Below are 24,594 nucleotides of genomic sequence, written 5' to 3'. Positions count from 1 at the left end.
AAACTCTGCATAATTTTTGACAGGAATACCATTGTTAGAATATCTTCAATATGGCTTTCCATCCCAACTCTATAGCAGAATCTGAGACAGGTACAAGTTGCGGAATACTTCTCAAGCCAAACTTCTCTCCACAGATACTTAACTGACTATAGCATTTTCTAATTATATATTAGATTTCTAGCATTGTTGTTACAATATGTCAATATTAGTGCTAAATTTCTATTTTACCCTATCAAACTCACCTGGATGAGTGCAGCTCCAACAACACACAAGAAGCTTGACACCATCCAGAACAATGCAGCCCACTTGACTGGCACCCCATCCACCACCTTCAACATCCACTCCCTCCACCACTCTCACACAGTGGCAGCAATGTGTACCATCTACAGAATGTACTGTAGCAACTCATCAAGAGTCCTTCGACAGCACCTTCCAAACCTGCGACATTTACCACCTAGAAGGAAAAAAGTTAGCAGATGCATAGGGACACCACCTCCTGCAAGTTCCCCTCCAAGCGAAACACCACCCTGACTTGGAATTATATTGCTGCTCCTTCACTGATGCTGGGTCAAAAACCTGGAACTCCCTTCCTAACAGCACTGTGGGTGTACCTGCACCACATGGACTGCAGCGGTTCGAGGCAGCGGCTCACCACTACCTTTTCAAGGACACTTAGGATAGGCAATAAAAATGCTGGCCTAGCCAATGAGGCCCACGTCCCATGAAAGAATATAAAAAAAACAATTGCAACTGCGAACTGGGTGGGGGAAAATGAGTATAGGTATAAATAAATGAAATGCTTATTTAGAACCAAGGCTGGTGCTCTACCTGTGGCACAAGAAACTGCACAGTGCGAGAAGTTCCCCCGTCCCAGGATGCCATTTCCATCATAAAACCTGAAGGGATAAAAGACACAGAAATAAATAGAAAATCAAAGTTTCACTCAGTTTGTACTTTTTAACCTCCTCTTCCAACATTTCAACTCTAAAGATGGTCTACACTCAAAATGTTAACCTATCTTTTCTCTTTGCTGATGTGTATTTCCACAATTTTGTTTTTTGTAGCAAAAGGTTGTATAACCACTGGTCAAATTGCTGGTTAGGAAATTTTTAACATTGAAGCCAAATTGCTTGACCAGGTGGACATTTTATGGTTAATTCATTTTTTTTTTTGCTCCTGCATCTTTTTCCAAGACTTTATGGTCTCTTGTCCCATGAAACAAGTATGAGTGTATAGATGTATAGTGAGAATGGAGCTTCTCTAAATGCTGGGCTATACTGACAGGTGAAGGCTATCCATTTCATTCCTTTTAAAATTTGCAATCTCGGCCACATTTCACCAGAATATAAACTTTTCAAATCTAAATTGAAATACGGACAGGATGTAGGAGAATCTACAAATATACAATTTCAATTTGCATTTGGCATTAAATATCTTTTTTTATTGTTTACTAGTATGCCTAATTCATAGGACTGTTAAGCAATGAAAAAATAATCACCATTAGCTTTGAAAATATAATTTTTAATCTCAGTTAATCATGGTTTTAATTACATATTTAATTGATATAATTACTGCAATCATCTCATTCAAGTTGTTCTAAACACATTTTTAAAAGTTAGAACAGTGCCTCTAAGTTCATGCAGTATTACTAAAATCTGTAATGAAGAAATGATTGAAAAATGTTTGTATTTACATCATGAAAACTAAAAAAATCAATCTTCGTTAAATTGCAGTAGCACCTCGGCTCAACACACTGAATTGAGCCACTATGTGAAAGAGAATTTACAACTCTGGTGCATGCTATTAGTTAAATCACCAATCTGCAAGTTTAAAAAAATAACGTAAACCTTAATCTTTACATATGAAAGCTGTGTAACCCACGCGCACCATGGGAATATGTTCACTGCATAAACAAAATATTAAAGTTCTGCAAAAAATACATGTCCTGGGTCTATCCTTTAAATTTCCTCAACAAATAATTTCAATGTCACTTCCTACATATCGTCTTTTCACTGAACAAGAATTGGGCGCCAGATGGTTTACTAGAGTGGAGGAAAGAACACTGCTTTATTCTGCAGCACTACCAGCAGAAAATGAAGTCATGGATCAGCAGGTTAAACCTCTGGGCTGTTGGTATGCAAAAACTTATTTCTAGCCAGGTACTCACTGTGTAACCCCCATGATTAACAAGTATTAAAAAAATTAATTTCCCCCAAAAATTAACATATTAATCACAGAAGTTAACTAAGATTAATTGTCAGCTTTAAAATTTACTAACCTTTTATACACTTAAACACAAGCTCTGCTCTTTTCAGGCACCAAGGTATAGTCATCTCCTGTTGAACATATGAAACATTACTCATATACTTTCAAGCAACTTGAAACATTCATTATAGATTTCAAGAATAAATGGTCATAAACATATCCATGAATAATTCTCAGTTGGGTCTCAATAAATTTTACTAAAATAAATGTAATAATGATCTTATATTTAGTACTCATGATTTTATCATTCACTAAATTATACATCTGAATTCTAAAATACTAGCCTTTCTTTTCACATTTTAGTTTTATCAGAAGGGTCTGCACAGTACCCCTGCTCATCTGAATAGTACATTTTTGGCTTTGTGCATATACACTGTAACAGTTCAAAACGTTAAGATTGCTATCACCCTGGCATCTTTCCTCAATGGTTCAAGATGCCAGAAAAATTTTGCATTTTATCAAATTCCCAGCAATTAATCAGGCGGTCATTTTCAGTTTGTACAACACTGTTCATGACCCTGGTAGCTTGGAAATGACATGATATTCTTGCAGCTCAGGTGAAAATCTGCAACTGAATTAACAAAAGGCTGACATAAGTTTGTGCTGCAGCTAAAAGACATGTCAAATTGGGTATTCACACTTCTGAAGAAAGTCAGTTTTAATTTCAAATTTACACTGATAAGCTGCAAAAATCAATAACATATTTTGTCATTTTAAGTTAAATTAATTGCAATCAAATTTCATCTTTTTTTAAAGAAACCTTTGTATATACAGTTTAATTTTATTCAAAACATTAAAATTGAGTCTATGGCAAGTATAATTCTTCCATTGAACTACTTGATGATATACAGAATATAAATATGAAGCAGACAATAAGTTGTAAGGCTGTAATTCAATAGAATGGTTAGATCGCAAGGTGTGAGCAAATTTTGAGTGATTAATAACATGCAGAGCATAAATTAAATTTAAATTCAGTTTCAGCTATTTACAATCCAACAAAATAAAATGAAATTGGTGTTTGCGCTCTCCTCACAGAGAGAGGGAGAGAAATATCTTTTTTGTCACCTCAAAGTATGCATTGCTAAGTTGAACTGCTTCCTGGTCTTAGTCAATGCCTTTGAACCAGCTGCCAAGAGGTGTATGACAGTTACTCAGGGAACAACCTTTCACTGATTTCATGTCACCTTATCTTCTGCTTGGTGCCTGGTCACAACAGCAGAGGGGAGATTGGGAATTTAGTGGGGATAAAAATCAGACCCCTGATTCAGAACTCCATGACACCATGCACTAGCATTTAATTTATGTATGAGCAGAGGGAGGAAGTTACTAGTGGTGTAATTTAGGCAAGAGAATATGTATACTAGCACAAAATTATAGTATAGCAGAATCAGCACTTTCACAGTGTTTTCCTAGCTCTGGACGATAAGCAAATGTATCTAACAAATAGTGCATACAGTAACTCTCATGATGCCAAGTCATTTGATTATTTTTCCTACATATAAGCAGGAGATTGTACCAGATAGTTTCATGAAAAAGACTTCTGCTTGGAGTTAGTTATTCAGCACATCGGTTGAGCAAAAATTAGGGGTTTCATATAAAGTCACTGGTGTCTGGTGGGAAGTGAGGCAGCACAATGCCAGGAAACAGCATGCATTTTTTTTTGTTTTTTCGCAAATAATAAAAAGAGAAATGGACTTTTTAGCATTGTGCAATATTGTTGTTGGATCTCATCACATCCTGTTGACATTCAACTTTCCAGCATCCAATATATTGGCCTAGAAACTATGGCACTTACTGAGAATACAGAATTATCTTTGATTAATTTCCACTGTTTATTCCATGGAATAATAGATACAAATTGTCTCTAGTTAAAGTATAATGAATTAAATATACATAAATATGCAAATTAGGGATGTGCAATAAATGCTGCCCTATCCAGCGATGCCCACATCCCATGTATGAATTTAAAAAAATACTGTTCACAATGAATCTTTATTTGTGTTTAATGTGAATTAATGGGGCGGTGAGAGTGACTGCCCTTGACATCAAGGCAGCATTTGACTGATTGTGGCATCATGGAGCCCTAGCGAAACTTGAGTTAATAGGAATCAAAAGGAAAACACTCCACTGGTCGGAATCATACTTAGCACAAAAGCAAGATGGTTGTACTTGTTGGAGGTCAATCATCTCAGTTCCAGGGTGTCACTGCAGGGGTTCCTCAGGGTAGTGTCCTAGGTCCAACCATCTTCAGCTGCTTCATCAATGACCTTCCTTCCATCTTAAGGTCAGAAGTGGTGATGTTCGTTGATGATTGCACAATGTCCAGCACCATTTGCAACTCCTCAGATACTGAAGCAGTCCACGTCCAAATGCAGCAAGACCTGGACAACATCCAGGCTTGGGCTGACAAATGGCAAGTAACACTCGTGCCACACAAGTGCCAGGCAATGATCATCTCCAACAAGAGAGAATCTAACCATCACCCCTTGACATTCAATGATATTACTATCGCTGAATCTCCCACTATCAACATCGTGGGGGTTACCATTGACCAGAAACTGAACTGGACTAGCCATATAAATACTGTGGCTACAAGGGCAGGTCAAAGGCTAGGAATCCTGCAGCGGGTAACTCACCTCCTGACTCCCCAAAGCCTGTCCATCATCTACAAGACACAAGTCAGGAGTGTGATGGGATACTCTCCACTTGCCTGGGTGAGTGCAGCTCCAACAACACTCAAGAAGCTTGACACCATCCAGGGCAAAGCAGCCCGCTTGATTGGCACCACATCCACAAACATTCACTCCTCCACCACCAATGCACAGGGGCAGCAGTGTGTATCATCTAGAAGATGCACTGCAGGAAGTCATTAAGGCTCCTTAGTTAGCACCTTCCAAACCCACGGCTGCTACCATCTAGAAGGACAAGGGTAGCAGACACATGGGAATACCACCACCTGGAAGTTTCCCTCCAAGGTACTCACCACTCTGACTTGAAAATATATCGTGTTCCTTCACTTTCGCGGGGTTCAAAATCCTGGAACTCCCTCCCTAACAGCACTGTGGGTGTACCTACACCACATGGACTGCAACGGTTCAAGAAGGTAGCTCACCACTACCTTCTCGAGGGCAATTAAGGATGGACAATAAGAGCTAGTCTATCCAGCGATACCCACATCCGAAGTATGAATAAAAAAAAATACTGTTCCCAATGAAATTTGTTAGCACATTAAGGAGGAGTTGCTGGTGCTACGCTGTGAACCCAGACTCAGATGGCCCATTACTGTTTTTATTCAGATCTTGGCCATTTCATAGCAATTGATTGTGTCATCCCAGGATGAGATAAAAGTTGGCTGCAAGATTTGTACTGTCTGTTTAAGCATGTCTCTTGCCAATAAATAAGCAATAAATAATCAACCCAGAGAAGTGCGAGGTGATGCATTTGGGGAGGTCAAACAAAGCAAGGGAATAGACATAAATGGGAGGATACTGAGAGGTGTAGAGGAAGAGAGGGACCTTGGAGTGAATGTCCACAGATCCCTGAAGGTAGCGGGACAGGTCAATAAGGTGGTTAAGAAAGCATAAGGAATCCTTTCATTTATTAGCAAAGGCATAGAATATAAGAGCAGGGAGGTTATGCTGGAACTATATAAATGATCAGTTAGGCCACAACTTGAGTTGTGTGTGCAGTTCAGGTCACCTCATTACAGAAAGAATGTAATTGCACGAGAGGGAATACAGAGGAGACTTACAAGGGTAGTAGAGGCAGAAACCTTCAACGCATTTAAAAGATGCCTCAATATACACCTGAAGTGCCGTAACCCTCCAGGCTATGGACCAAATGCTGGAAAGTGGGATTAGGCTGGGTGGCTCATTTTTCGGCTTGTGCAGACATGATGGGCCAAGTGGCCTCTTTCTGTGCTGTAAACTTTCTATGGTTCTAAATAAGGAGCAGCATTGACTGTGGTTGTAAAATGTGTAACGCGCATCAACCCAATCCATGCATTGGTGTAGTATTGAGGAAGGGAGATAGCAGCATAAAAAAGGGGGAAACGTTTATTGTATGAACAGACACGAGTCTCGATTTAATCACATAAAATTATTCGGCTATAGTTGTAGAAGAGCTTTTCACTTTATTTTACCTCACTTCATTAGTCATGTTTATTTGCATTTTATTTCTGATTTGGATTTTAGTTGTTTTAATACATAACTAATTAAGGCATAAGGAGCTTAACATAAACTTAGCTCACAATAAGGTGACTATCGTACTTGTAAATGCCTAGACACTTGATTGCTTTTTGTTAAACATTCAAAATATATTCAGCTGACATTTTTACTGCTAAGATATTTTTACATCTTTGTTTGTCTGAACATTTTGCTGCTTACCTCAGACATATCATGCACCAATAAGAGTGGGATAGTTATTGTGGTAATATCATGAGTGCAACAGACTTTCAGAATGTTCCGCAAGCCCATAATTGCTGGATCACGGGCTGTAATATTGCTAGATCTCACATTGTCGTCCACACACAGGTGAAAGACAACATGAACTTCAGAAAGGTTAGAATGTCTTGTGGTATAAAATTCTCCTGTTGGAAGAAAATAAAAATCTTGCTATTAGAAACATACTTATTTAATTGTGTGTCTCTCAATTATAAATACATACCTTTGGAAGTAATAGAATTTGTGAAAAATACCTTAACTGACATTGGAAAAGATTTTAGGAAAACAGGGACAGGAGTAGGTAATTTAGCTCCTTGAGTCTGTTCCATTATTCAATGAGATCATGGCTGATCTATGACCAAACCCATACACTCACCATTGCCCCAAGGCCAGGATTTTATGGCCCTGCCGCAGGGTATCTCCCTCTGGCGGATGCGGCAAGCCATTTAAATCTCCATTCAGATCGGCGGGACCATAATATCCCGCCGGGAGGGAGGGGCCATAAAATCCTGACCCACATCTCTATATACTTTTAGTTCTCAAAAACATATCAATCTCAATGTAACAACTGAGCATTAATTTCATTCCTGAAAGGTTTGACTCTAACGTTTAGACTAGTGTTGTCCAATAGGATTTAGATACTCGCCAAACTTGTGGCGATCAGTTCACCATATTCACCACATGATACAAATTAATAAAACGTGAAATTTTTTGAAAATAGACTTGAGGTTTTAAATTGTCAGCAATCAAGACTGATAGACTCACGGCCAGAGTCAGAAGAACAGCTTCAAATGGGTTTTGCAATCCAACTATCCCGCAAAACAAGCCTGCTGTATACGCTCTCAAAGGGTGGTGACAATCAGTTAACTGAAGTGTTCTGTTTCTAATTAGAAAAAAAATTCAAGAGTAAACTCTTTTTTTCAGAATATATTAGGAGACTCAGGGAAAGAAAAGAATTGATAAACCTCTACATATTGCCTTCTGCGCTGTGACTCTTGCCTTCCTTACATTCTGTTGCCTGCTATTTATGAACACAGCGTCCAGGCACGTAATAGACCTTTGGCTCATGGCCAACTTCCTGTAATCCCTCCTTTTACGCAAGTAGTGCCCTAATCCTTTCAATAACTCATTTCAGCAGATCTATTAGGATGAAGGCTCAACACATTTGGATGTTGCTGCACTGCTCCAACTTGCCAAAGTTGCAAATTTCAACCCCCACTGGCAGCATAGCAGCACTGTCTGACACTCACACACCTCAGCTGTTTTGCAAAAATTGCCAAATACCAGCTAAACAAAACCAAGTTTTGATGATGGATATGATGTAGTGGACAATATAATTATGTAATATCAATAAATAACTGCTCCTCTCAAGCATGACGAAAGCCCCACATTTAATTAATGGAAAGCATAAAAGCCATTTGTCAGGTTCGGGAGCTCATGTGTGATTATTTCAATTTCACATTGCAAAACACTTCACAGCATTCATTTAAAAATTACCACCAGGAAACTTGCAAAGTGGAAAATGTTGGGGCTAAAATAAACATGAAGCATGTTTTAAAAAAACTAATGCAAGGTCAGCAATTGTCAGGAGTGGATGCAATGGCAATATTCTAAAATCACTAGAACACTCATACTCCGAACATGTACAAACCCTAATTAAATAATTTTAAAAATTGAAGTCACTAAGCCAGTTATTGCTGGATCAGGAGGAGCCATATTATAATTTGAGATTGTGAGCTTGTCAGTCAGAGTGTATTGAATAAAAAGCTCAATGATTCATATGCAATGCTGTGTTTTTGTGGTTATTTCCTACTTCTCTGAAATTTCAACTACTTTATTTTGGCTAACACCCTTTATATTGTTTGGTATCCAAAGATAAAAGAGGAAATAGATAATACTCCAAGAAAGAGGCACATATAGTTTTGAAAAATATCACTTGTTTAAGTAAAATGTTGATATCACCTTAAGTGACAAATTTGTGTGCCTTATCACTGTGATCGTTTTAAGCCCAGAAATGTGTAATATTCCATATTTTGGCTAATAGCCAGACATGTCCAGTGCTTTTAATTGCTTGCATGTAATAATACATTGGTATATTCTGCTAAACGCGGATTTCATAATAGTTTTCATACCTAAATTGATAGGAGGTATTTTCTAGCCCCCTGATGGATTAGTATTGTTAACAGTTATGGAGCATTTTGTGGACTAAATAATCCCAGCCTCTTTACTGTGACTTGTCCAAAGAAATACATCGGGCGGAACTTTCCATGCCCGCTGGCAGCAGGTGTGATAGGTGGCTTGCGCGGACAATATAACGTGATCGGTTTTATGACGGCGGGAAGGCAGGTGACGCTTGTCCACTCAGCCCACTGACAGCGGGCCACGTTTCCCACCAACAGTTGTCAGGGAGCACATTGCAATATATCAGCATATCATTAAAAGGCAATCCCGCCTGGCTCTTGCAACCCGTCCGGATCGTCTGTCCATGTCGGCGGGAAAGCATATCTGGGGGCAACTGCTGCTCAGCCTCGCAGGCGACTGTCGTTGGGGGAGAGGTGGCCAGGCAACTATAGTCCGGGGGGGTGCGGCTGAGGGTGCCAACTGCTGCCCTGCGTTGGATCCCGCGCACATGAAATCGAAGTGGGGGGCAGGGTAGGCAAGGGACATGGCCACGCAGTAGGGACAGCTGTATAAATTGACCATTCCTCTGCAACTGAGACAGTTCAGGTGCAGCCACAGTGATACTAGGCTTGGGATCCTAGACTGCCCGTCCACGCAAGCAATGCGGAGGCACCAAAGTGCCACCAAGAGCTCCAGACCTTACACTCCTCTGTGGCCATCCGAGGGGTGGCCAGCACTCTCTGGGAAGCATTAAAGGGCCGTCACACAGGGCCATGAAAGGTGCTAAGTACATCCATGCTAACCACGTCGCTCTCTCTTTCATGCCGCAGGAGGACCACATCAGGAGCATGGAGCCTGGTGACCTAGCTGTATGCCTGATGGCCTACAGAGGGTGGGGCAGTCAGAGGAGAGAGTGACTGAGGCTCCTGGCCTCGCAAAGGCGGGAGCAGCAATCAGGAAGAAAGGGCTGTTGGGGCTCCCACACATGTTGCCCAGGAGCGACAGCGAGCCATGGCTGGTCGGCGCCTAGCAACGCCCAGAGCCTATGGACACTGCCTGTCATTCCTGCAGGTGATCAAGAACTAGTATCGCAGACGACTGCTCATGTCTAGGGACCTGGTAGCTCACAGCTGCCACTTACTGCAGGACTTGGCGCCAAGGGGACATGGAGGGCTTCCACTGCCAGTGGCTGTGAAAGTGACTGCAGCCCTTAATTTCTATGCAAATGGCTCCTTTCAGGGCTCCACAGGTGACCACTATGGGGTATCACAAGCCGCCACCGACAAATGCATCCACAAGGTCACAGGTGCCACCTTCTCGAGAGCACACAACCTTGTGCATTTCACCCGGGACCGGGATAGCCAGAATGCAGGGGTCATTGGATTCTCCCAGGTCTCAGGATTCCCACAGTTGCAGGGTGTGATTGACTGCACCCATATGGCGCTCGGGTCTCTGTCGCTACACACGGTGGACTACATCAACTGCAAAGGATTCCACTCTTTGAGTGTGCAGATGAGGAAGACGCCGATGGCGATGATGCTGAGGAGGTCCTTTAAGGCGACGAAAATGGGGATGAGGCCCTCGCACTGGCTAGATGAGACAGGTGTGCTCGGGAGGCCCTCATAGCGGCTAGATTTGTGGAGGATGATGACAACATGCAGTGAGGTGACCCTATAGATCCTCACATCGCATTTGTGACCGTTTGACTCCAGTCTGGCTTATGGCAGCGCAAATACTCTCTGTCTGAATGCTCCGGTCATGGAGATGCAGTGGAGGCCCTAATAGTCGCTTGATTGCAGGGGGATGATGACGACATGTAGTGAGGCCACTCCATAGATCTTCACATAGCCTCTGAGAATGTGTGACTCCTGTCTGGCCGAGGGCAGCTTGCTTGCACTCCGTGATCAGGGTCACATCACAGAGGTGCAGCCATGAAACTTTAGAAGTTCTGATAATTTGTCCACCTTCAGCGCCTGAGCCTTTCAGGAGCTGGAGCACAGCATCAGTGGTCACAGATGCTGAAGAGATGGGGGCCAGCCCCTCCTTAAAGGTGCTGATAGCACATCGAGAGAAAGAGAGAACTCTGTGGCCTGCCCACTACATTCTGACAGCAATGCCAAGCACCACTGAGGTGCAGGCATCAGTAATGTCTCCAGGAAGTGTGGGACCGGACCATCACTTTGGTCTGAAGGCTGCACAGAGCACAGGGAAGAGGCCCTGGACTGAGACACCTGCCTTTATCTTATGCAGAAAGGTTTCACATCTGAGTGACAAGAACACTGCTCATTAGAACAAGGAGCCATAGACAGGGAGGCATTTTTGGGAGTTTATTGACAATAGTGAACAGTATGTACAAGTCATTAAAACCTGTGCACAGGCTGTGCTCCTTAATTCTCCTTAACTGTCCTAACCCTGCCGCTAGATCTTGGTGCTCCCTGGATATCCACAGCGAAGGTGGAGGCAGCCTGCTGACTGTGATGCCCTGCCTGTGATGACTTTGGTGGGCGTCCTCTGGAGGGCTGAGACTTGGAGGGCCCTGGCCTGCTTTCGGGGTCCTGCTGTGTGGCAGTGGCCTATGGAGCTGGGGCTGCTGAGGTCACAGGAAGAGGGGAGTCAGGTGGGCCAGACACTCTCAGAGTCACCTGGATGGATGGGCCCGAAGTATGCGCCTGCGGATCCTCCTCCCTATGGGTGCCCAGGGGCCCCAGGTGGACTCCTTGAGGAGCAGGGTAGCTGGAGGGAGATCAAGCTGCCCGGCAGCCCTTTCACGTACACGCTGTTGGAGGCCAACTATGGCATTGGCGATGGAGTTGAGCCCGCACAGCAGTGAAGTTGTGGACCAAGGTCTCCACGGCAGCCGCCACCATGCTAGTGTTGACCTCAGTGTGCTGGCATGCCAGCGCTATCACCTCAGCCTGAAGGACTCCTCTATCATGCCTTGCAATCTGAGGACTGCAGCGAACATCCCTTCCTGATGCTCCCGAGCTTGCCTTTGCAGCTCCAGCAACTGTGACATGACCAAGCTCAGAAGCTTGTCATCTGACTCGGACTCAATAACGTTCTGGCCTCCAGCAGTCCTCCGAGTGCCAGATACCTGGGAAGTCCCTGCCGCCACCTGCAGTGGATCAGACAGTGCGATGTGCTCACCAGATTTTGATCCCAGGGCTACTCTAAAGCTCGGTGTGTGTCCCTGCGCTGGGAGAGGGTGTGGGCGAGTACTGTGATGGGACTTCAGGAAGGATGCCTCCAGATTCCTCTCCAGAGGTTTATTCGGGTCTTGATTGGAGGCCCTGGGTCATGGACTGTGTCGGCTGTTTGGCAGATGTGCTTGTGAAAGCAAGGAGAGATAATTAGTGCATGACAGTGACCTGTGAAATAGGACACGTCACTCACGGCATGGTTATTTGATGGATGTTGCACTGCTCGATCCTCACTTGGTAAAGCAGTGCTGACCTCACCATCAGCACAGAACCGTCCATATTGTGGCCAGCCAGCTGGATGGCTTTGTTTTTAAAGTCCATGAGGACCTTGATTTCGGGCATTCTGCCACCGGTCTGCGACTTCTCTCTCTTGTTGTGTGCCAGCTTGTCCTGTGTGGATAGAGATGGAGAAAGAGTAAGCAAGATGCCAGCCAGGCCAGATGAAAAGCATGCCTGGCCTGTGTAGGCGTTGAATGGTCCCATGGACGGGATGAGGACCATGACAGTGAGTGAGAGAGAATGAATGGTGATGTCCCGTGAACTGGCAATGAGTGAGGGACCTGTGGACATCCTGGCGGGCCTCCAGAGCATCCAGCAGTCGCTCAAGGGACCCGTCATTGAAGCAGGGGGCTGCGGTCTTTTTTCCTTTGCTGGCCATGTCTTCCATGTAGCAGTGGTGAGCTGGAAGCAATGAGTGCTGTGCTTGTGGCTGGACTTTAAACATGGCACCTGGCGTAATGTGGTGGCGGGTGATGGCCGGTGGGCGAATGAAAGCCCGCCCACCATGGAAATGGCATGTTTCCCAGGAGTGCATAAATAATGAGGCGGGTTTGGGATGATACCGTTTGAAAACCCACCATTGAGGCCAGTGGGTAAAACGTCGTTTTACCAGCCTGCTACCGCACTTACTGCAAATCTGGGAAATTTCCACCCATAGTAATATTTTTTCAACACACATGGTATACTCTTTCCAAAACATATTTATTTGATACCTTCAACGAGATTAAGGTTGATCACTGTTGAAGATTTGGCTTTACCTTTGCAGTCTTTCCTTACATACTACCAATTTGAGAACCACGAGATTAAAAATTTGGTGTTTTTGTAATCATAATGAGATAAGTTCTACAACAGCTAAACTGTAGTCTCCATTACTGAAAGGCCAAGTTGCAAATAAAATTATAAGCTAAATAAGTAACCTACAGCCTATAAACAGTTTGTTTCCTATTTTGATGCTCATGGCTTGATCTTTTCTTTTTCATTTGTTGTTGGTTTCAATAACTGCTGCAAAGCGTGCTTTGCTTTCAGCTGTTGGACATTCACACTGACTTCAAAATACACTGATTATATTCTTGCTTTTAATCCGTGTCCCTCACTTCATGCACAGACAACAATCATCATCAGATCTGACCCTGGCCAAAATTGTGCTGTACAAATTGCCTCTACCGTACAAAATCTAGCGCACACAGAAATGATTGTTAGAAAAGGAGATGGATTTTAACAATGATTTTATGTTGCTTGTGTAGCTTTTCCTTGTCTTGTGGCAATTATACATTTGAATAAATCATCATGATTAATTGATTATTCAAGGAAATTAGAATGCTGCTAATACATTTTTAAATTGTGACAGATTGGATGCCTTGGTTATGACATAAAAATTGTTGCATTCTTAACTCTAATTAAATCAATTTGGGGGATGGGTACTTCTAAAAATTGTTGCATTCTTAACTCTAATTAAATCAATTTGGGGGCTGGGTACTTCTAAAATTTGCTGATGACAGCTTATTATGTGGTCCGGTGACTGGTTGAATTCAAAGGAATCACTTCAAATTAAACTGGTTGACTACGGAATGGTAGGTCTAATCTCAAGAAGGAAAGCACTTTTGATACAAATTATTTTCCTTGAGGCATTTTTTTAAATAAAAAACTGAAAATACATTATATACCTTTGATTCTCTAATAGTTTCTATTTGTGCTCATAACTGAAGTATGCTTGATGTCCAAGGTTAGAGGTGCTTCCCAAAATACTTCACCTACAACAGGGTCAATATTTTCAAACAAATTGGTTGAGAAAAGGATAGCCCAACTGGCAGTTAAAACCTTTGCCAATTGCAGTGATAATGAATGGAGCGATTCCAGGACTGAACTGTAACAGTTCTGTATCTCAGTAGCTCTGGATACGAACATGGTCTCATGTGTCCCCTGAAATCCAGGAGTGAAAATCACAGCTGTCAAGAGTGCAGTACAAATGCTGAGGTAAGGACGATACTACAAATGCACCAATCTCTCAACCTCATCTACCCCATTCCCATCGGGTCTGGGGGGTTATAATCAGAGTATAAGATTATTAACAACACAAAAACAGAATTACCTGGAAAAACTCAGCAGGTCTGGCAGCATCGGCGGAGAAGAAAAGAGTTGACATTTCGAGTCCTCATGACCCTTCGGCAGAACTGAGTAAAGTTAGGAGAGGGGTGAAATATAAGCTTCCAACCTGATAGTCGCCCAACCTCGGACAGCCCGCTTCTACCTCCTACCCAAAATCCACAAACAGAACTGTCCCGGCAGACCGATCGTGTCAGCCTGTTCCTGCCCCACGGAACTCATTTCTCGTTATCTTGACTCCCTTCTCTCTCCCCTTGTCCAGTCCCTTCCCACCTACATCCGTGATTCCTCTGACACCTTACGTCACATCAACAATTTCCAGTTCCCTGGCCCCAACCGCTTCCTCTTCACCATGGACGTCCAATCCCTCTACACCCCCATCCCCCACCAGGATGGTCTTAGGGCCCTTAGCTTCTTCCTTGAACAGAGGCCCGAACAATCCCCATCCACCACTACTCTCCTCCCTCTGGCTGAACTTGTTCTCACACTGAACAATTTCTCCTTTAACTCCTCTCACTTCCTCCAAATAAAAGGTGTGGCTATGGGTACCCGCATGGGCCCCTGCTATGCCTGCCTCTTTATGGGGTATGTGGAACATTCCTTGTTCCAGTCCTACTCCGGCCCCCTCCCACAACTCTTTCTCCGGTACATCGATGATTACTTCGGTGTGGCTTCATGCTCTCGTCGGGACCTGGAAAAATTTATTAATTTCCACCCCCTCATCATTTTCACATGGTCCATCTCTGACACTTCCCTTCCCTTCCTTGACCTCTCTGTCTCAATTTCTGATGATAGACTGTCCACCAATATCCATTACAAGCCTACCGACTCCCACAGCTACCTCAACTACAGCTCCTCACACCCCGCTTCCTGTAAGGACTCCATCCCATTCTCTCAGTTCCTTCGCCTCCGTCGCATCTGTTCTGATGATGCTACCTTCAAAAACAGTTCCTCTGACATGTCCTCCTTCTTCCTTAACTGAGGTTTTCCACCCACGGTCGTTGACAGGGCCCTCAACCGTGTCCGGCCCATCTCCCGCGCATCCGCCCTCATGCCTTCTCCTCCCTCCCAGAAACATGATAGGGTCCCCCTTGTCCTCACTTATCACCCCACCAGCCTCCGCATTCAAAGGATCATCCTCTGCCATTTCCGCCAACTCCAGCATGATGCCATCACCAAACACATCTACCCTTCACCCCCCCTGGCGGCATTCCGTAGGGATCGTTCCCTCCGGGACACCCTGGTCCACTCCTCCATCACCCCCTACTCCTCAACCTCCACCTATGGCACCTCCCCATGCCCACGCAGAAGATGCAACACCTGCCCCTTCACTTCCTCTCTCCTCACCGTCCAAGGGCCCAAACACTCCTTTCAAGTGAAGCAGCATTTCACTTGCATTTCCCCTAACTTAGTCTACTGCATTCGTTGCTCCCAATGCGGTCTCCTCTACATTGGAGAGACCAAACGCAAACTGGGCGACCGCTTTGCAGAACACCTGTGGTCTGTCTGCAAGAAAGACCCAAACCTCCCTGTCGCTTGCCATTTTAACACGCCACCCTGCTCTCTTGGCCACATGTCTGTCCTTGGCTTGCTGCATTGTTCCAGTGAAGCCCAACGCAAACTGGAGGAACAGCGCCTCATCTTCCAACTAGGCACTTTACAGCCTTCCGGGCTGAATATTGAATTCAACAACTTTAGATCTTAAACTCCCTCCCCCATCCCCACCCCCTTCCTGTTTCTTCCCCCTCCCTTTTGTTTTTTCCAATAATTTATATAGATTATTCTTTTCCCACCTATTTCCATTATTTTTAAATCTATAACTGTAATACCCTGTCGTCAGTCTTTCCACCCCACCCCCACTAGAGCTGTACCTTGAGTGTCCTGCCATCCATTCTTAATTAGCACATTTTCTTAGATAATATCACCACCTTTAACACCCCTTTGTTCCTTTTGTCTGTGACATCTTTTGATTATCTGCTCCTATCACTGCTTGCTTGTCCCTACAACCACCGCCCCCTCCCCCAACTTCTCTCTCTCTACACCCCCCCCAACCTCCCCGCCCCAACCTAAACCAGCTTATATTTCACCCCTCTCCTAACTTTACTCAGTTCTGCCGAAGGGTCATGAGGACCCGAAACGTCAACTCTTTTCTTCTCCGCCGATGCTGCCAGACCTGCTGAGTTTTTCCAGGTAATTCTGTTTTTGTTTTGGATTTCCAGCATCCGCAGTAGTTTTTTGTTTATAAGATTATTAAATTAGCTTACTTCATATCTGCAATTGGCAGCTCCACTTACCTGGTAAAATATTTGATGGATTTCTTTCTCCAATCTTTGACTTATCTTCATTTCCCCCATTTCCATTTGGTAGCTCTTCATGCAGAAAATAGATTCTGGCATTAACTATTTCACTAGCCACCAAACTGTGCTTTTATTTACTATTCTATATGTATCAGATTATTCAGTGTTTCAAACTAATTGCTATACAAGTTCTACAAGTGAAAACATTGCAATCATAATTTAAAATAATGAATTGCATTACTTCACATAAAAAATTTGAGCAGCTGCTACAAATTACAATGTATTTTTATCATAGGTCAGCAATGGCATCAAAAACATGATAGTTACAGGAAATCCTCTAAGCCAAACAATTGCTGGTGACACTTTGGTGGGGTGCTGGGTGGGGTGGAATGCTTTAAAACATCTGCAAAACTAAGGTAAGATTTACAATGGTCCCTCATTTTTCAGAGATCAAAAATATTGAAAGTCAGCAATAATTGCAGATTATTAACCGTTCTGAATTAAAACCCAAGATTTAAAGATATATGTTTGTCATGAATACAAAGAGATATTGTTTGAAGCACATAACTTAATTCATTTGAGAAACAAATCAGGCATAAAATGGTACAATAAAAATGGTATATAACTATAGAATCTACTTTTGCATTTACCAGCTCTTTCTTTTGACTTCTTGTTACGCTGAGCACTTGCATAAAGTACAACTTGCTGGACAATCTCAAGCTGCTGCTCTACTCTAGGAAAATGGAAATCTGTGCACTCCTGGCAAACTGTTGCAAAATCTGGCATTTACAAAAAAGAAACAACAATCAATAAGACTGGTATTTTCTGAAATCGGTACCAATATCTACAAAATGGAAGTTGTAGAAAATGATATTTATATTATTTATACTTCCACATTTATATGAACAAGGTACAGCTTTGGTTACATCTGAGCCCAACATACAATGCAATTCTGTACTATATATGCCATTGTACATGCTCCGTGCAAGGCAAAGGAGGTCACACAGACATGTCACATTGAAAATAGATTCTGGCAACCTAAATTTGTTTTAAAAAAATGCAGTTACATTTTTTCCAGTTTGTATCACAGCTGTGGCGTTAGTCCATGCAAATATTCAGCATACTTTCTTAGGCAAGGCATCAGCTGAAGCGACAGGAACTTTGGGCTGGATTTTCACGGAGCCAGAAAGACTCCATTGTCCTTTAAAAATGGTGGACGGGTCGCAGATGCAGAAGCCCCTCCCTGATTTCTGACAGAGATCCAACTTTGGCCGGTAGAGGAATGGGGTCGGGCCATGACTCGCACATGAGGGAAGACTGAACTCAGCAGGGCCATTGAACTTAGTGCTGAGTTCAAACAGACCCCATTTTGGCTGTTGGAAGGACCTTAACCCACAGTGTGGGAGTCACGAATTGATGGAGTAGACGTAAATGTTCTTGAAGGGCAGATAAAGTCTGTACAACTGTCATAATATGATTTTTTTAAAATGCCCTGCCCCGTCAGTGAGAGTTTAAAAAAACTCTGCTGGACTGCTTTGATTTGCAGGCTTTCTGGTGCACATTAGAAAAAAAAATTAGCATCTGGTCACACAGTTTCAATAGAATTCTTTGTTGACATATTACCAGCTCGCCAGGAGATGTCATTATGAATGCTTGGCTGAGTTTCAAATGTTACAGTTATCTTAGCAGGGGTTTCTGAGTTCACAGTTTGATTGACAGTTTAAAAAAGCTATTAAAGATTAGCTGTCTTTAATCTCGGGTCTGAATAGATGTTTGTTTTTATAAGAGATTAACCACTTAAGGATATTTAAAAGCTTTGAATGGATTTTATAAATGGGATTTTTTTCACTATCATGTGTGTATGAGTGAGTGCTATATTAGATTGTTAGGAGTTTATTTTTTACATCTCCACATGGTTCCTGAGGTCTGCTATGAAATCATAAAGTGTATTTTTAGGCCTAGGTAAAACATTTGTCGGTAAACATTATTTTGCTGTTTATGCAAAGAAAAACCATTCCATGCATCCTCCTCTATCCGATGAGAGAAGGATGCAGTATGAAAAGCTTCCTGAGGATTTATCCAACCATTTGCAACCTTGGCATCACATTTGACCCCAAGATAAGTTTCAACTTCATATTCAGGCCATCACTAAGACCTATTTCCAACTCTGTAACAACGTCCGGCTTCATCCCTGTCTCAGCACATCTGTTGTGGAAACCCACATTCATGCTTTAATTACCTCTAAACTTGACTATTCCAATGCATTCCTGGCTGCTCTCCCATTTTCTACCCTCTGTAAAATTGAGGTCATCCAAACTCTGCTGTCCATGTCTTAACTTGCACCAAGTCCCGTTCACCTATCAGCCCTGTGCTCGTTGATCTACACTGGCTGCTGGGCAAGCAATGTCTTGATTTTGAAATTCTCACTTTTGTCTTCAAATCTCTCCTTGGCCTTGCCCCTCCCTATTTCTGTTTTCTCCACCAGACCCACAACCCACAACCCTTCAGGATATCCATGCCACTCTAATTTTGGCCTCTTGAGTACCCCGATCGCTCCACCTTTGGTAGCTTTGCCTTCAGTTGCCTAGGCCCTAAGCTCTAGAATACCCTCCCTATGCTTCTCTATCTTGCTTTCCTCCTTTACTACGCTCCTTATAACCTAACACTCTTTGACCAAGCACTGACCAAATATCTCCTTATGTGGCTTGGTGTCATATTTTGTTTTATGATGTTCCTGTGAAGCACCTTGGGAAGTCTGATTATGTTAAAGACTCTATATAAATATAAATTGATGTTCCTAATCACATTTACTCCCACCCCACTTTCTATAATAACTATTCCCCCAGTTTCTTCATCTCCCTGCATCTTGTCTGATGATGTCACCTTCAATACTAGTCCTTCTAATATGTCTGTCCCAAGTCCCACACTTCTGCGTTCACCTTTCCCCCTTCCCAGAAACACAATAGGGATCCCTTTGTCCTTGCCTTCCATGTTCAACAGATCATCCCCCAATACTTCCAGCAGCTCCAATGTAATGTCACCAAACACATCATCTCTACTCCTGCAATTCTGAAGGAACCATTCCCTCTACAACACCCTGGTTTCCCTCCCATGTAAGCACAAGAGGTGCAATACCTGCCCTTCTACCTCCTCCCTTTCCACATGTCCAAGGCGCCAATCACCCTTTCCAGGTGAAACAGCGATTTACTTGTAATTCTTTCGATTTATTATGCCATATTCCCTGCTCACGATGCAGTTTCCTCTAGGTTGGAGAGATCAAATGCAACTTGGCTGACCGCTTTGCAAAGGGCTTCAAGCTTGACCCTGAGCTTCTAAACACCTGCCAACTTAATTCTCCGCCACATTCCCACCCTAACCTCGGTCCCCTCCTCTAGTTTAGACCACTGGCAGCACCTTATGGCTATGTGGCAGGTTTCTTGCGGGTGCCTTGGCTGCTGGCCAACTTTCCTTCCCTGGATTGGGGGGTGGGAGGAGCAAGCTGTTCGCACCCCCTGCCCCATGTAAAATCCAACCCATTATCTTTGGTCCTACCACAAAATTTGCACCTCACCCACTAACTCCATTCTTCTCCCTGACAAATGTCTGAGGCTGAACCAGACTGGTTGCAATCATGGTGTCATACTTGACCCTGAGATGAGCTTCTAATGGCATATCCACATCATCATTAAGACCTCGTATTCCCACATCCGTAACATCACCTGACTCCACCTCTCCCTCTGTTCATCTGCTGCTGAAACCCTCATCCATGCCTTTGTTACCTCCAGACTTGATCATTCTTATGCTACTGACTGGCCATTCACATTCTACCCTCTGTAAACCTGGGGTCGTCCAAAACTCTGCTGCTCATGTCCTAAAACGCACCAAGTCCCGTTAGCCCATCACTCCTTTGTTTGGTGACCTTACATTGGCTCCCAGTTAAGCAACACCTCGTTTTCAAATTCTCATCCTGTTTTCAAGTCCCTCCATGGTCTGGTTCCTCTCTATCTCTGTAATCTTCTCCAGCTCTACAACCGACCACGATACCTGCACTCCTAGAGCTCTGGCCCCTTGAGCATCCCTAATTTTAGTTGCTCCATCATTGGTGGCTGCGCATTCAGCAGCCTGGGTGTAAAGCTCTGGAATTCCCTCCATAAACCTCTCCACCTCTCTTTCTTCCTTCAAGGTGTTCCTTGAAGCCTAGCTTTTTCACAAAGCTTCCGCTCATCTGTCTTTACATCTCCTGTGTCGTTCGCTGAATAGTTTGTTTTATAATGCTCCTATGAAGTGCTTTGGGACGTTTGATTATGTTAAAGGCATTATATGATTACAATTATTGTTGTTGTATCTCTTAGCATTGCTGAAGCCTACAATTGACAATCTGAAAATTGTTGTTTGTTCTATGCTCTTAGCAGTCATTTTTTTTTTAGAAAACCTATCCTGGTCACAGTTACCTCTGATATAGAAAGTATATACTCCCAAGATGTGTTTATATATTTATTAATTATATATTTATTAACATGTATACAATCAGTTTTTCTGTGTGTTAGCTATACCAAAAACAAGAAAACTATTTAAGTAACCTTGCCAATTGTTAGGAATAAGGAACATGAAGTTTTAAAACTGCTTTGCAATACCTCGTTTGATGCCACTATAGGAATTGATACGATTATCAACAAGTAAGACAAGCCCACAGAGAGAAGTGGAGTACAGCGACAGTGCTGTCTGTAATCTTTGAAGTTTAACTCCACTTCGTTGATTGCGCTTATGTTTACAGAAATCAAGGACATCAGCTCTCATTAGCCGTAAATTGTGCATAGTTTTCAACTGGGCTCCTGTAAACAGTGTAAGAAAATACAGATATTTTAGCTGCCAGGCTAAACAGATAAATAAGTAAGTTTCAATGTCAAAATATCTCCAAAGTTTGGATCACAATTTCCTACCTAAATGTATAGTAAAACTTTCTTCCAACAGAGGTCGTTCTTCAAACACTCGTTCATTTGCTACAGTGGATTGACTTTGTTTTACTTTGATTTCCTCACTTCAAAAAGAAGGAAATAACATTATTTGAAAATATTTTAGAATGTGTAAAACCAAACTGAATTCCTGCACAGCTATATTTTTTGTCCTCGCATTTAAATTATATGAGTAGTCTGTAAACTTTTGGTTGGTTAAAAATGAAAAATAATCCAGTTTTCTTCACTTAGATATGTGACTGAATTATTCATGCACTGTGCCAAAGAGATTAGCAAATGTAATTACACAATTAGCATAACGGCTATTGGGAACTAAAGCCACTATTTTCAAAATATGTGCAATTCAAGCATAGTTCGCACATGCACTATGCATTTGGTTGCAAGGATCAACATAAGAACATAAGAAATAGGAACAGGAATAGACCATTCGGCCCCTCAAGCCTGTTCCACCATTCAACAAGATCATGGCTGATCTTTTGTGTTTTGATTTCCACATTCCCATCTAACCCTGATAACCTTCGATTCCCTTGCCTAACAAGAATCTATCTACCTCTGCCTTAAAAATATTCAATGACCCCGCCTCCAGCACCTTCTGAGGAGGAGAATTCCAAAGTCGCACAAACTCTCTGAGAGAAAAAATTTCGCCTCATCTCTTTCCTAAAAGGGCGACCCCTAATTTTAAAACAGTGCCCCCTAGTTCTGGACTCATCCGCAAGAGGAAACATCCTTTCGACGTCCACCTTGTCAAGGCCGTTCAGGATCTTGTATACTTCAGTCAAATCACCCCTCACTCTTCTAAACTCCAGTGGAAACAAGCCCAGTCTGTCCAACCTTTCCTCATAAAACAGCACACTCATTCCAGGTATCAATTTAGTAAACCTCCTTTGAATCGCCTTCAATGCATTTACATCCTTCCTTAAATAAGGAGACCAAAACTGCGCACAGTATGAGGTGCAGTATCGCCAATGCCTTGTATAATTGAAACATAACAGCCTTACTTTTATGTTCAATCCCTCTCATAATAAAGGATAGCATTCCACTAGCCTTCTTAATTACTGCTGTGCCTGCATACTAACTTTTTATGGCTCACGTACTAGAAAACACTTAGATCTCTCTGCACCTCAGAATTATGCAGCCGTTCTCCATTTAAGTAATACTCAGCTTTTTTGTTCTTCCTGCCAAAGTGAACAACTTCACATTTTTCCACACTAAACTCCATTTGCCAGATCTTTGCCCACTCACTCAACCTATCTATATCCATCAGCAACCTCCTCATGTCGTCTTCACAATATACTTTTCTACCTACCTTTGTGTCATCTGTAAATTTAGTTACCATGTCTTCACTCCCCTCATCCAAGTCATTGATGTAAATCGTAAAAAGTTGAGGCCCCAGTACAGACCCCTGTGGGACTCTACTCGGCACATCCTGCCAATCAGAAAAAGACCCATTTACACATACTCTCTTTCTGCCAGCCAGCCAATCTTCTATCCACATTAGTATGTTACCCCCTACATCATGCACTTTTATTTTCCATAATATTCTTTGATGTGGCACCTTATCAAATGCCTTTTGGAAATCCAAGTACAGTACGTCTACAGTCTCCCCTTTATCCACTGCACATGTTACTCCTTCAAAAAATCCAATAAATTGGTTTCACAAAACCATGCTGACTCCTCCCTATTGCCTTGAGCTCTTCTAAGTGCCCAGCTATAACCTCTTAAATGATCAATTCTAATAACTTCCCCACGACAGACATCAAGCTAACTGGCCTATAGTTTCCTGTTTTCTGCCTCCCTCCCTTCTTGAATAGAGGGGTTATATTTGCTACTTTCCAATCTGACGGAACTTTTCCAGAATCTAGCGAATTTTAGAAAATTAACACCAGTGCATCAACTGCCTCATTAACCACCTCTTTTAAGACCCTAGGATGTAGTCCGTTGGGACCCGGAGACTTGCAAGCCTGCAGCTCCATTAATTTGCTCAGTACCGTTTCCTTAGTGATTTCAATTTCACCAAGTTCCTTCCTCCCATTCACCTCCTGATTTGCAGCTATTACTGGAATGTCTTTTGTATCCTCTATAATGAACACAAGCAAAATACTTGTTCATTTCTTCTGCATTTCCTTATTATCTATTATTAACTCCCCACTGTCACTCTCTAGAGGACCAACACTCAATTTTTAAATACCTATAGAAACTCTTGGTATTTGTTTTTACATTTCTAGCTAGCTTCCTCTCATACTCTAATCTCGTTCTCCTGATTAACCTTTCAGTCATTCTTTGCCATTCTTTATATTCTATCCAATCATCTGTCCTGCCACTCATCTTTGCAGAGCTGAATGCTTTTTCCTTAAGTTTGGTGCTTTCCTTAACATCTTTAATTAACCATGGATGGTGAGTCCTCCCCTTAAAACTTTTCTTTATAGTAGGAATGTACTTATTCTGAATGCTCCGAAATATCCCCTTAAATATCTGCCACTGCTTCTCTAATTGATCTATCCTCTAGCCTAGTTTCCCAGTTTACTTCAGTTAGCTCAGCTTTGATCCCCACATAGTTGCCCTTATTTAAGTTTAAGATACTAGTCTTAGACCCACTCTTCTCCCTTTCAAACTGAATGTAAAATTCAATCATATTGTGGTCGCTGCTGTCTAGGGGTGCCTTTATTCTGAGGTCATTAATTAATCTTGTCACGTTACACAATACCAAGTCTAATATAACCTGATCTCTGGTTGGTTCCAAAACATGCTGCTCTAAGAAACTATCTTGAAAGCATTCTAAGAACTCCTCCTCCAGGCTACTATTGCCGACCTGATTTTTCCAATTTATGTGTAGATTAAAATCACCCATGATTATAGCTGTCCCTTTAACACAAGCACACAATATTTTCTTTTGAATACTTTGTCCTTTGTCCTA

At 42.6% G+C, this 24,594-nt stretch overlaps 1 protein-coding gene across 6 annotated transcripts in view; it reads right to left on the bottom strand.

The window, feature by feature from the left end:
• The window catches only part of ferry3 (FERRY endosomal RAB5 effector complex subunit 3), a 70,001-nt gene that overhangs the window by 20,567 nt on the left and 24,840 nt on the right, over window positions 1–24,594 (bottom strand). For 5 of the 6 annotated variants that reach the window (XM_078553396.1, XM_078553397.1, XM_078553398.1 and 2 more), the window contains 7 exons: window positions 21,648–21,745; window positions 21,342–21,539; window positions 17,358–17,486; window positions 16,705–16,779; window positions 6,651–6,853; window positions 2,279–2,336; window positions 829–896 (listed from right to left, as the gene is read on the bottom strand). In XM_078553396.1, the coding sequence (XP_078409522.1) occupies window positions 829–896; window positions 2,279–2,336; window positions 6,651–6,853; window positions 16,705–16,779; window positions 17,358–17,486; window positions 21,342–21,539; window positions 21,648–21,745 (829 nt within the window). The remainder of the gene's footprint in view (window positions 1–828; window positions 897–2,278; window positions 2,337–6,650; window positions 6,854–16,704; window positions 16,780–17,357; window positions 17,487–21,341; window positions 21,540–21,647; window positions 21,746–24,594) is intronic. The other variant, XM_078553399.1, reaches the window with a different exon arrangement.

This window comes from Cetorhinus maximus, chromosome 12, assembly GCF_964194155.1.
Source record: "Cetorhinus maximus chromosome 12, sCetMax3.hap1.1, whole genome shotgun sequence".
Lineage (NCBI taxonomy): Eukaryota > Metazoa > Chordata > Chondrichthyes > Lamniformes > Cetorhinidae > Cetorhinus > Cetorhinus maximus.
This window is presented reverse-complemented; position numbering and strand designations above follow the sequence as displayed.